Consider the following 13,739-nt stretch of genomic DNA (forward strand, 5'->3'; position numbering starts at 1 on the left):
TTAAAAATAATAATACACTTACAGAAGGCATCATGTTTTCATTCTGGATATTTATCTGGCGGAGAAGGCGCCTTTCGTAATCTTGATCCATGGCGGATACGTAGGGACAAAGGGAGGAAAAGTCAAGGTGTCTTATAAGTCTCAGGACCTTCTGTTCAGAGATGAGGGTGTAACCAGTATGCTACAACAAAGGGAGAACCAACACATCAAGTACTGAGCAGCTGCTTTTGAAAGACTAAAACAACCACAAGCAATTATTGTGCATTCTCCATCCAACTCCTCTTCAAGAGTTAGGTGACAATCTTTGTAAACTGAGAGAGCCAGCACGGTGTAGTGGTGAGAGTGTTGGACTGGGAGCCGGGAGATCTGGGTTCTAGTCCCCACTTGGCCATGGAAGCTCACTGGGTGACTTTGGGCCAGTCCCAGACTCTCAGCCCAACCTACCTCACAGGGTTGCTGTTGTTAGGATAAAATGGAGGAGGATCACATAAGCCACCTTGGGTTCCTTGCAAGAGGGAAAAAAGGCAGAATATAAATGTGATGTCACACATATATATGTTATGAATCTGTGGTCACATATGTGTATTAATGTTATGATTCGATGTTTTATGGTAAGTAGATCTACAATGAAAGTGGGATGAGTGATAGGAGGTAGAATGTATTTGCATATTGAGATGATTGAGTGGGGGGGAGGTGAAATGGTATGTGATATATAAACAGGGAGCTGTGCTTATATAATTTAGATAGAGATAGGGAATGAACAGGGTTTCGTTACGGTCTGTGAAAAGACAGAGTGTGAAGAGATAGTGCCTAGGATGTGTGCGTATAGGATTAAAGCGGTAGTTAAGTGTGCATGTGTGGGAAAGGAGATAGACAGACAGATAGGCTTTTAAAGTGACTTATTTACTGTTTAACATCTTAATGCTGTAAATAATAAATATTTCTTTGTTTTATAAAAGCCTACAGCTCTTTATTACTTTACAAAAGGGTAAAGTAATAAAGAGAATAATACAGGTCAGAATAAAAGCCAGCGTGTCCTCACATGGACCTGAGCTAAAGGTCCTGGTGGCAGCGTTCCTGTGTGTAGTGAAAGGTGTTGCCTGCTACGGGAAAGGCCTTATTGAAAAGTTATTCTCACTAGTAAATGTGCAGGAACACTAGACCGTACTAGCTGAGGTTATGGGAGTCGTAGTTCAAAACATCTGGAGGGTACCAGGTTACTACCCCTGCTCTGGAAGTAGATTTAGGCAATGTGCAAACTGCAATTTCATATATGTGATTAGCACTGGAGGTCTAGTTATCCCGATGTCTAAGAACGGGAAAGATTTTTTCCCCCACAAGACTGTTGCGCAATCAAACTCCTATAGGAATTAGAGCTGGATCCTGTAGCCCATGAGCAGGCAGAAGGCAGATTTCCAGATGTTTTGATCTTGAACTCCCAGAAGCCCCTGCCAGCACAGCCAATGGTCAGGAATGCTGGGAGCTCAAGTCAAAACATCTGGAGATCGACTTTCTGCCCACTCTTGCCTGGTCCTGCTGTAGGCTTCTTAAAACAAAACTAAACCTTATTTTGCATCATTTATTCCTCTTCTGCTAGATGTGGGGAGGGACAACGAGCTAGGACCAAAAGACCCTGCAAATCTTCCTCAGCAACCCCTTTCTTGTTTCTGAAATGTCAACGTGCCATGTAAAGCTACGCTTACGTACCTTTACTGAAACAGTTGCATATCCACTCCACATTTACCTGTCTCCACTTCCCTTCTTTTGTTGTTTTTCCAATGCTGAATTTTAGATTGTAATTTCAGCAGAGCAGGGATCTGTACTTGTATTTTGTAAAGCTCCATGCACATTGATGGTGCCATAACCACCACCAACATTTCAAGCATGGCCTTACAGCCACAAGGGCCAGACGCTTGGTGTTGCTTTTTAAAAATGAGAACTAAGATTCGTTAAGCCGTGTTCTGCACCCAAACCAGGTTCTGTGGCTGTTGGTGCAAAACCCTCAACACCATCTGCCCCTCTCAGCACACCTCTCCATTTGTGAATGCACTAAGTTACCACAGACCAGCTTGGAAAGTGAGGGAATGAAAAATGTATTTTTTTCCCCTATTACACCCCCACCCCACAGAGGACTTTTTTCATCTTTGCCAATGGAAAACCCAGAAATTTGGGGAAACACTCCAATACTATCTCTTTCAGAATGAGTAAAGCACTTTCCCCTCGCTCAATACATGTAGTATGAAGATTTTTATGCAAAGCAATCTACAGCATTAGAGAATAATAATTCCTTTGTATACCGGAGGCCAGCCTTCCTCAGCCATGTGCTTTCCAGATGTGTTGGACTACAACTCCCAGCATCCTCTAGTCAGCGACTGGTTGAGACATATACAATCTTAAATTCAAGATGCATTTCTGCACCTCGAGGATGCTGCCATCTCCACTCTACCTTGTGACCTGAACGGATGATGCCTGATCTAGCTGGGAGGTCCTGGATGTATTCAGCATCTGCTATTCTTCCCACCTGACCCCGTCATGTAGTTGGTCTTTTCACCTCTCCCCTCAAAGATGATGACACACTATGCATGCTTTCCTGGGAGCGGTGATGTGGGTTTTCTGGAACATTTTGAATTGGAAAAGTCAATTCAATTCTGGGGGGGGAATCCAGAAAAAATTCCCAGGGCAAATTATGTTGATTTGCCTATGGTCATTGGCTTAGGGGGGGCCATAGCTCAGTTTGACAGAGCACATGCTTTGTATGCAGAAGACCCCAGGTTCGATCCTCGGCTTCTCCAGGTAGGGCAGGGAAAGAATCCTGCCTGAAACCCTGGAGAGCCGCTCTCAGTCAGTGTGACAATACTGGGCTAGACGGTCCAATGGTCTGACTCAGTATAAAGCAGCTTCCTATAGAGAAATGTTCAGTTTGTAAAAAAGACTCCATTCCAAAGTACGGTCATCTGCATAGGAAAATGCCCATCCCTGCCCTTTGTTGTTCAGTCGTTCAGTCGTCTCCGACTCTTCGTGACCCCATGGACCATAGCACGCCAGGCCTTCCTGTCCTGCGCTCTCTCCCGGAGCGTGCTCAAGTTCATATTCATTGCGTCGGCGATGCTATCTAGCCATCTCATACTCTTATATTCCAGGTTCCTAAACAATATTGTTCTTTACAGCATCAGATTTTCTTTTCACCACCAGACACATCCACAGCTGAGTGTCCTTTCGGCTTTGGCCCAGCCGCTTCACTCTTTCTGGCGCTACTTGGAAATACCCTCTGCTCTTCCCCAGTAGTATATTGGACACCTTCCGACCTGAGGGGCTCATCTTCCGGCGTCATCTCTTTTAGCCTTGTGATACGTTCCATGGGGTTTTCTTGGCAAGAATACTGGAGTGGATTGCCATTTCCTTCTCCAGTGGACCACATTTTGTCAGATCTCTGCCATGACCTGTCCGTCTTGGGTGGCCCTGCACGGCATAGCTTATGGCTTCAATGAGTTACGCAAGCCCCTTCGCCACAACAAGGCAGTGATCCATGAAGGGGCAGTGATCCATGAAGGGGAAAGGAAAGGTTTCTCCTGTGCAAGCACCGGGTCATTACTGACCCCTAGAGGGACACTGCTTGCGCTAGTGTTTTTGTGGCAGACTATAGCGGGGTGGTTTGCCATGGCCTTCCCCAGTCGTGACTACCTTTCCCCCAGCAAGCTGGGTCCTCACTTTACCGACCTCGGAAGGATGGAAGGCTGAGTCGACCTGAGCCAGCTACCCGCGGCTTCTGCTGGGATCGAACTCAGGTCGTGGGGAGAGCTTCGGTTGCTATATAGCCGCCTACCACTCTGTGCCACATGAGGCTCTAATTCAGCATGTTGTATTTAGTAAACAAAGCTTAAAAAAGGAACCCGTGTTAATTTTTTTGTCCCAATACAAGTATTGGACCTGAAATACTCAAAAAAATGAAAGATATTATATATACATTTTTACTGGAATAATTGTAAAAAAAATTAAAGACAATAACATACACTTCTCTTACACTGTGTAAATTTTAGGGGAAAAAAACAAAGGCACTGAAAACTTATGACACATTAATTTTAGAACCCCCCAAAATGTGCATGATATGCTGACAACCACTGATCTATTTCAATAGAATTCATCTCTCTTCCACTAAGGTTGCCAGGGCACCTTTAGTTTCACTGTCACTATTTATTCATTCCATTTCACTCTGAGCCATACGTGCATTTCAGTGGCATATATATATGCATTGTCTCAAATACATGCTGAGGATAATCATGTGAAAAGCATCAATTACAACTTTGAAACGGCCTAGCTTGCCTGATGCTGTGCTTGCAATTGGCATACATTCATTTTTATTAATGAACTTATGAAATAGAAAAATTTCTCTGGGAAAAGATGAAGTACCAAAAAATTTCCCAGAAAGTTTTCTGCCCCCGCCACAGCCTGGGAGTAAGGTCTGCTAACCAGGGTGTGTTTTACTTCTGAGTAAACATGCACAGAATTGCTCTTCATAAACATGCCAAATAATACAGTTTTATATGCTAAGTTAGAAACGCTGTTAAAGCTTAGGTTTAATAAGAAATTAAGTGCTGCATGGGTTGGACCCAGCATCTGCCCCCTTGAGATCAAAGACTCTGTTCAGAGAAGGTCCCTTCACCTGAATTTTAGGGAATCCACCACACCCCATTCAGCAGGGTCTCCTGAGTTTATGAAGCATTTGAGGCTGCCATGGGAAGGAGGGGTTGAGGAAGTCCTACCAGCTTAAACTGGATCCAGTTTAGATTCAGATGGATCCAGATCTAAGCTGATCCAGCTTAGATCTGGATCCAACCCCACATCTTTCCATTTCCCTCCAAATTCTCTTTTTTTCCCTGAAAAAAGCTGAATAAGAAAAGTCCCATTCCCCTGCCACCCTGGCTTCAAAACTTCCAGAAATATTTCATCTATATCTTGAGAACCCTAATCAACCATCCTTCAAATACACCCCAAGCCAAAAGAATGATCTCCTCTCTTAATACCTCCCATCTTCAGTTGCGGCAATGCCTCACCGTCCTCCGCCCCAGCCACCCTTGCTTTCAAATATAGTTCCCATGAAATTATACATTTCTCAACCATATAAAATCCCCGAGAACAGATTCAAAATGTAATTCAATGAAAACTACATCCCATAATCTACCCACGAAAACAAACACCCACAGCTGACTGCCTACCCACAAAAATGAGGTATACGGTTCCTCCAACCCACACTAAAAAGAATTCCACATACACACACTACACTCTTCAAATGTATTCGAGAACCTACGCATTAATCAATATCCCTAAGCTTATATCTGCCAACTCAGGTAGCCACCAAGTATCAACCTTTCCACATCTATTCAGTTGTAAATACCCCCATAACTAGGCTGACCATATTTCCTTGAGACAAAAATGGGATATTGGGATGACAAAAACGAGACAGGGTTTTTATTACAGCAGAGTGTTCCGCCGTAATAAAAAAATAGCTAACAGCCTGTTGAACCGAAATACGAGTCTGAAAAGTCCGAATCAAACTGAATGTAGGGCAGAAAGAATCTCTATGGGCGGAATGATGGTAGAAATAACAGCAAGACTCGCCCTCCTGGCTCCCACACGCTGAAGGGGGCTTAGCGACCGCCTCTCGAATTCCCCACCACTGCAGACAAGCAAGGGGGCGGCGTCTGATCGTCACTAGCTCAAGAAGCCTGGCCCTGACTGGATAAAGTAAATTGACCTTCCTCTTTCGTCAGGCTAGTAGTTTTACTGCATGCATTGATTAGCATAGACTCTTGTGATAAACGCGTTCAGGTTTTTTTTTTACAAAAAATTAAAAATGGGACAAAATTGACATTTATATTAAAACGACGGGACGGTCGGGAAATATGAAAAACCGGTACTGTCCCATTTAAAACTGTATGTATGGTAAGCCTACCCATAACCCACCCTTCCAGTAGCGCATTTCTTCAATTCGACAATCCCCCCCTTACTACCCACTTATTCAATTGCAACACACACACCCACATACAAATTTTCACTCTTACAACCAAGAAGTCACTTTGCTATGAATAAGCAGCCCTCCCTTATAACTTGTTCCCCCCTCAAAAAAGTCAAAATAAAATCCATGTCTCCAAATTAAGGGCTCCCCTATGCTTCATCCATTCCAATTGTCCAGCCCCGCAGTTTGGGGTCCCATAACCTATCCCTTCCCACCTAAAGTTCCCTTTCTATAAGAGCACACTGGTCCCTGACTCCTGTCTCTGCCAATACATACCTGCCTCCTGCAATGTGCATCTCCCTGACCCCTCACTGAAACAGGGGTCAACTCAGCTGACCCAGGGCAAAAAAAGCCGTCTCCATAACCTGCTCCCAGTAACTAAGATCTCAAAATGAGAAGCACTGCTCTTCTCATTACAATTACTCACCCAATTGCAGTACAATTTCACATCCCAAAATGCTGCCCCAATAGTCCTCACTGCATTAAAGCAATGCTACATACCTCCAAATTCCTCACAATTTGATTTTCTCAAATTTAGGAAGGGGTCCCCTCCTGGTCACCCCCTCCCAGAATTCCTACTTTCACCTGCACTAGGAGGAGGATAAATGGGAACACCAACCTCTTACCCACCCAAATACTGTTTACATGTTCTGTTGCCCCCAAATATTGTCTCTTCTCCAATGAGCACCCTAATCATTCAAACACCAACTGCTCCCTCCCCATAGCACCCTCTCCCTTGAAGATCTCCCCCAAAAGGGAAGATTCCCCCTCCCCCAGCCTCCTCTAAAACCCAAACCCCACCTTCACCTGGATGGTGGGGAGAAACAGAGAGGGGTCATCTCCCCACCTCCCTCTCAACCATCCAATTCCGTCCTGCGTTAGCCACCCTTGCGCCTTCCCACTGCAGTAAAGCAAGGGTCTCTCTCTCTACAGCCCCTCTGTTACAGGAAAGGAAGGACCCCTCCCTCAACCCCCACTCCTGCTTGCTCCTTCTCCTAATTTGGTCCCCCTCCAAATGAACACCTCCAGAGAACTCTCTCCCACTGCGTTAACGCATGGATGGGGGACATGAGGCCCTCCTCCAGATGTTGCTGGACTGCAACTCCCATCATGCCTTGCGATTTGCTATGCTGACAAGGGCTGATGGGAGTTGCAGTCCAACACCATCCGGAGGAGGGCCACATGCTCCCCGTCCATGCATGAAAGCACAGATCCCCCTGCTTTGTTGCAGGATGGGGAGGGGCTCTCCTTCCGCCCCCCCCAATGCCCTGTTGCAAGACGGGGGGGCTCTCCTTCCGCCCCCCCAATGCCCTGTTGCAAGACGGGGGGGGCTCTCCTTCCGCCCGCCCCCATGCCCTGTTGCAAGACGGGGGGGGGGCTCTCCTTCCGCCCGCCCCCAATGCCCTGTTGCAAGACGGGGGGGGGCTCTCCTTCCGCCCGCCCCCATGCCCTGTTGCAAGACGGGGGGGGGCTCCCCTTCCGCCCGCCCCCATGCCCTGTTGCAAGACGGGGGGGGGCTCCCCTTCCGCCCGCCCCCATGCCCTGTTGCAAGACGGGGGGGGGCTCCCCTTCCGCCCGCCCCCATGCCCTGTTGCAAGACGGGGGGGGGCTCCCCTTCCGCCCGCCCCCATGCCCTGTTGCAAGACGGGGGGGGGGCCTCCCCTTCCGCCCGCCCCCATGCCCTGTTGCAAGACGGGGGGGGGCCTCCCCTTCCGCCCGCCCCCATGCCCTGTTGCAAGACGGGGGGGGCCTCCCCTTCCGCCCGCCCCCATGCCCTGTTGCAAGATGGGGGGGGGGCCTCCCCTTCCGCCCGCCCCCATGCCCTGTTGCAAGACGGGGGGGGCCTCCCCTTCCGCCCGCCCCCATGCCCTGTTGCAAGACGGGGGGGGGCCTCCCCTTCCGCCCGCCCCCATGCCCTGTTGCAAGACGGGGGGGGCTCCCCTTCCGCCCGCCCCCATGCCCTGTTGCAAGACGGGGGGGGCTCCCCTTCCGCCCGCCCCCATGCCCTGTTGCAAGACGGGGGGGGCTCCCCTTCCGCCCGCCCCCATGCCCTGTTGCAAGACGGGGGGGCTCCCCTTCCGCCCGCTCCCATGCCCTGTTGCAAGACGGGGGGGGCTCCCCTTCCGCCCGCCCCCATGCCCTGTTGCAAGACGGGGGGGGCTCCCCTTCCGCCCACCCCCATGCCCTGTTGCAAGACGGGGGGGGCTCCCCTTCCGCCCGCCCCCATGCCCTGTTGCAAGACGGGGGGGGCTCCCCTTCAGCCCACCCCCATGCCCTGTTGCAAGACGGGGGGGCTCCCCTTCAGCCCGCCCCCATGCCCTGTTGCAAGACGGGGGGGCTCCCCTTCAGCCCCCCCAATGCCCTGTTGCAAGACGGGGGGGCTCCCCTTCAGCCCCCCCAATGCCCTGTTGCAAGACGGGGGGGCTCCCCTTCAGTCCCCCCAATGCCCTGTTGCAAGACGGGGGGGCTCCCCTTCAGCCCCCCCAATGCCCTGTTGCAAGACAGGGGGGCTCCCCTTCAGCCCCCCCAATGCCCTGTTGCAAGATGCAGAGGGTCCCTCAACCTTCCCTATGCCTTGTTGCAGGACAGAGGGCTCCTTCAACCCTCCCTATGCCCTGCTGCAGGATTGGGGGTCTCCTTCAACCCTCCCCATGTCAAAAACAGAGTCCCTGCTTCCTACCCTGTAAGTGGCCTATGGCTGGGTAAATAAATGGGAAGGGGGCATTTCCTTCTTCCCCTCCCTCCCCCCCTCCTCTCCACTTCCCAATTTTTCTGTCCCACGTCTGCTTCCCTCCCATACAACGACCCCTCCCCACTACAGTAAAGCAAGCCACCCCCGCCACCCCCATAGGAAACAGGGCCTTCCCATCCCCCTCCCTCCCTCCCTCCCTCCCTCCCTCCCTCCCTCCCTCCACTGCAGGGTGTTCCAAGACCCCCACCCAGAAGACCCCTCCTTTGGGCCTGAAAAGCGGAGGGGGAGGGAGAAGAAAAAACGCTGCTCTCTCTCACCTGCCCTGAGCCACAGCCATCCAATATGGCGCCGGCCCCACGCCCCGCCCACTCCCCACGCCCCGCCCACTCCCCACGCCCCGCCCACTACCCCAGTCTCTCTCACGCTCGCTCTCACACACACACATTTATATACACCCACCAACCCCACCCGCGCGCGGGGCATCACGGGAGGAGCCCCGCAGCCCCTCCCTCCTCGCGCTCTGATTCGTCCCGTTCGAAACAATACAACCCGAGGGAGGGAGGCAGCGACCGTGGCCGTTGCCCCTAGCAACCGCCCGGGGCCTAGCAGCGCCCGTGAAGCCTGCCTGGGAAAGCCAAACAAATAACACGGAAACCCGAACGCGAACAAGGGCATGGAGAGCGGGGACGTAGGTCGTGGGAGCGCGGAGGCCTCCCCTTCTCCTCCCAGGCGCTCTTCCCCCCATAAATAGAAGTTTATTTATTTTATTTCTATACCCCCCCCGCCCCCAGCAGCCGAAGCCCTCTGGGCGGCTCTCAGAAATTAAAAGCCGAGAAGCACACAGTAAAACAATATAAAAGCATTACAGCCCCCCTGTAACGCTACAACCAGGGTGAAGCCAGAGTGAAATAGGGGTGTGTGTGTGGGGGGGCGATAGCTAATGAATATGGGAGGCTGCTGGGGAGAGTGCCGGGGAAAAAATATTTATTTGTTTATTCACAGGATGCTTATCCCTTCTTTCAGGCGATGATGGTCCTCAAAAGCAAAGAAATGAGAGGCAGGCTTTGAAAATGGGGCCACCTGCAAGGGAAGAGGACTGGAGGAGAATGGAAGAAAGCATGCAACACAATGAATAATAATAATCATAATGATATAAATAGAAGTTAAATAAATAAAATGCAAATGAAGTAAATACATGGAGAGATGGCGACAGCTTTTAATATTGGGGGCTGTTGGGGAGAGTGCTGGAAAAAAAATATTTGTTTATTTACAGGATTTTTATCCCTTCTTTCAGGTGATGAAGATGTTCAAAAGCGATGATGATGGTGATGATGATGCAAATAGAAGTAAATAAATGGAGAGATGGCGATAGCTTTCAATACTGGGGGGCTGTTGGGGAAGAGTGCCGATTTATTTATTTACAGGATTTTTATCCCTTCTTTCAGGCGATGATGGTCCTCAAAAGCAAAGAAATGAGAGGCAGGCTTTGAAAATGGGGCCACCGGCAAGGGAAGAGGACTGGAGGGGCAAGGAAGAAAGCATGCAACACAATGAATAATAATAATCATAATGTAAATAGAAGGTAAATAAATAAAATGCAAATGAAGTAGATAAATGGAGAGATGGCGACAGCTTTCAATATTGGGGGCTGTTGGGGAAGAGTGCCGTTTTATTTATATATATATATATATATATATATATATATATGATTTTTATCCCTTCTTTCAGGCGATGAAGGTCCTCAAAAGCATGAAAAAGAGAGGCAGGCTTTGAAAATGGGGCCACCTGCAAGGGAAGAGGACTGGAGGAGAAAGGAAGAAAGCATGCAACACAATGAATAATAATAATCATAATGTAAATAGAAGGTAAATAAATAAAATGCAGATAGAAGTAAATAAATGGAGAGATGGCGACAGCTTTTAATATTGGGGGCTGTTGGGGAGAGTGCCGGGGGGAAAATATTTATTTATTTACAGGATTTTTATCCCTTTCAGGCGATGACGATCTTCAAAAGCAATGATGCAAATAGAAGTAAATAAATGGAGAGATGGCGATAGCTTTCAATACTGGGGGGCTGTTGGGGAAGAGTGCCGATTTATTTATTTACAGGATTTTTATCCCTTCTTTCAGGCGATGATGGTCCTCAAAAGCAATGAAATGAGAGGCAGGCTTTGAAAATGGGGCCACCGGCAAGGGAAGAGGACTGGAGGAGAAAGGAAGAAAGCATGCAACACAATGAATAATAATAATCATAATGTAAATAGAAGGTAAATAAATAAAATGCAGATAGAAGTAAATAAATGGAGAGATGGCGACAGCTTTTAATATTGGGGGCTGTTGGGGAGAGTGCCGGGGGGAAAATATTTATTTATTTACAGGATTTTTATCCCTTTCAGGCGATGACGATCTTCAAAAGCAATGATGATGATGCAAATAGAAGTAAATAAAGGGAGAGATGGCGACAGCTTTCAGTACTGGGGGGGCTGTTGGGGAAGAGTGCCGATTTATTTATTTATTTACAGGATTTTTATCCCTTCTTTCAGGCGATGAAGGTCCTCAAAAGCAATGAAGAGAGGCAGGCTTTTAAAATGGGACTACATGCAAGGGAAGAGGACTGGAGGAGAAAGGAAGTAAATAAATGGAGAGATGGCAATAGCTTTCAATACTGGTGGGCTGTTGGGAAGAGTGCCGATTTATTTATTTACAGGATTTTTATCCCTTCTTTCAGGTGATGATGGTCTTCAAAAGCAATGAAAAAGAGAGGCAGGCTTTGACATCAGGCTGAGAAATTAAAAGGAACTGCATACGAGGGGAAGGAAGAAACCATGCAACATAAAAATAATAATAAAAATACAAACAAGTTAAATAAATAAAATGTAAATAGAAGTAAATAAATGGAGAGATGACGATAGCTTTCAGTACTGGGGGCTGCTGGGAAGAGTGCTGGAAAAAATATTTATTTATTTACAGGATTTTTATCCCTTCTTTCAGGTGATGAAGGTCCTCAAAAGCAATGAAAAAGAGAGGCAGGCTTTGACATCAGGCTGAGAAATTAAAAGGAACTGCATATGAGGGAAAGGAAGAAACCATGCAACATAAAAATAATAATAAAAATACAAACAAGTTAAATAAATAAAATGTAAATAGAAGTAAATAAATGGAGAGATGACGATAGCTTTCAATACTGGGGGCTGTTGGGAAGAGTGCTGGAAAAAATATTTATTTATTTACAGGATTTTTATCCCGCTTTTCAGGGGATGATGGTCTTCAAAAGCAATGAAGAGAGGCAGGATTTGAAAATGGGACTACATACAAGGGAAGAGGACTGGAGGAGAAAGGAAGAAAGCATGCAACATTAATAATAATAATAATGTAAATAGAAGTTAAATAACTAAAATGTAAATCAAAGTAAATAAATGGGGAGATGGCGATAGCTTTTAATACTGGGGGCTGTTGGGGAGAGTGCTGGAAAATTTATTTACAGGATTTTTATCCTGCTTTTCAGGCGATGATGGTCTTCAAAAGCAATGAAGAGAGGCAGGCTTTGAAAATGGAACTACATACAAGGGAAGAGGACTTGGAGGAGAAAGGAAGAAACAATGCAACATAATAAATAAATAATACAAATGTAAATAGAAGTAAATAAATGGACGTGGAGGGGGCTCCAAGGTCGGTTCCTGAAAAATTAAAAATCCTATGGCCGTCTAGCTGCATCTAGTGGCCATGGGATTGCACCCTTAGCCTCTGTGGAAGGATAATATCTGATGACCAGGATATAAATCTCTTAAAATAAAATAAACTTAAATTTAAAAAAAAAACCACAAAGAGTCTTCTAGCACCTGAGAGACTAACAAATTTATTATGGCTTGAGCTTTTGTGAGGCTTCTGCCACAATAAATTTGTTAGTCTTTAAGGTGCTTTTGCTGCAAAGGACCAACGTGGCTACCCACCCACCCCGTGCTGCCAAAAATTATTTAAATAAAAGTTCCTCTGAGCCAGTGCAGAGTGTTTCTCACATACCACCAAGCAGCACAGCCTGTCTTCACACAAGTGTTAGGAACAGGTTCTCCTTCCAAGGCAAAAGGCATGAATCCCACACAAGCCTAAGCCCCTTATTTTTGAAAACATTAAGTACCTGCCCCCATCTCCCTGGCCACATTCTGGGAATGCAGCCAAATTTTGATTTTGATTTTTTTAAAAGCTTCATAATGCCATATCATATTTACCATGTTCACTTATTTCACAACTGCTTATTAATTCAAGAAAATGTACACCGCATGCTTCCAAAACGTGGAAGGAAATGCCAAGTAGGCTGCTCCGGAAGCTGGAGTTGGTGCAAAATGCCCCTTTCCATCATGCATCTCCTTTGGTGAGGGAACTGCACTGGCTGCCTGTTCGCTACCAGGCCAGGTTTAAGGTTCTAGTACTCATGTACAAAGCCCTAAACAACTTGGGACCAGGATACCTGAGAGAGCGCCTCCTCCCTTACCAACCTGCCTGGTCACTGAGGTCATGCTCCTGGTGATTCCACCTGGACTCATTGCCCTGCTGGAGTCCACAAGGAGCAGAGCCTTCAGTGTGGTGGCCCCCTTCCTGTGGAACTCCCTGCCTCTGGAGGTCAGGCAGGCAGGCACCAACACTGGATTGTTTTCAGCACCTCCCGAAAACAGCTCTTTTCCAGGAAGCCTTCCTTGGTTAACCAGCCTTGGTTTTATTGGCACTCTGTTTTTTTAAAGAATAATCTTAGTATCATGTTTCTTCTTTTTATCTTTTGTTCATTTAATCTCTTGTTGTTCATCGCTCTGTAATCTGTTTAGATGTGGAGCAGTATAAAAATGTTGTAAATAAATATAATATTTTTAAATTACCAAGTGTGAAACCTGTTTTTTCACTCAATACAAAATCTTTTTAGGCCACAATCTTAAAAACACCTAGAAGGGCCCTCAGATTTCCCATTTTGATAACTTTTGCAGGCCAAGGTTCTCCAGCTTCTGTGACTCCAAAATTTGGGGGCATGATATATATTCCTGACCA

General features: G+C 47.3%; 1 protein-coding gene and 1 long non-coding RNA gene across 3 annotated transcripts in view; one reads left to right on the forward strand and one right to left on the reverse strand.

The window, feature by feature from the left end:
* Positions 1–9,126, reverse strand: part of FZR1 (fizzy and cell division cycle 20 related 1) — a 34,574-nt gene extending 25,448 nt beyond the window's left edge. The window contains exons 1-2 of one of the 2 annotated variants that reach the window (XM_084825981.1): positions 9,023–9,126; positions 23–181 (exon numbers count right to left, since the gene is read on the reverse strand). In XM_084825981.1, the coding sequence (XP_084682107.1) occupies positions 23–91 (69 nt within the window). In that variant the 5' untranslated portion in view covers positions 92–181; positions 9,023–9,126. Of the gene's footprint in view, positions 1–22; positions 182–2,446; positions 2,970–9,022 lie in introns of those variants that run through there. The other variant, XM_084825982.1, reaches the window with a different exon arrangement.
* A 189-nt stretch (positions 9,127–9,315) lies between these two features.
* On the forward strand, positions 9,316–13,570 carry LOC146333621 (uncharacterized). The gene is made up of 13 exons (XR_014786492.1): positions 9,316–9,393; positions 9,729–9,892; positions 10,000–10,051; positions 10,151–10,287; positions 10,434–10,595; positions 10,700–10,736; positions 10,836–10,972; positions 11,102–11,144; positions 11,249–11,335; positions 11,434–11,581; positions 11,697–11,844; positions 11,960–12,077; positions 12,211–13,570. It is a non-coding gene; the product is annotated as an uncharacterized LOC146333621 (long non-coding RNA).
* Positions 13,571–13,739: the final 169 nt, after the last annotated feature.

Source organism: Heloderma suspectum, chromosome Z, assembly GCF_057233095.1.
Source record: "Heloderma suspectum isolate Gila_16-S chromosome Z, 16-S_ref, whole genome shotgun sequence".
Lineage (NCBI taxonomy): Eukaryota > Metazoa > Chordata > Lepidosauria > Squamata > Helodermatidae > Heloderma > Heloderma suspectum.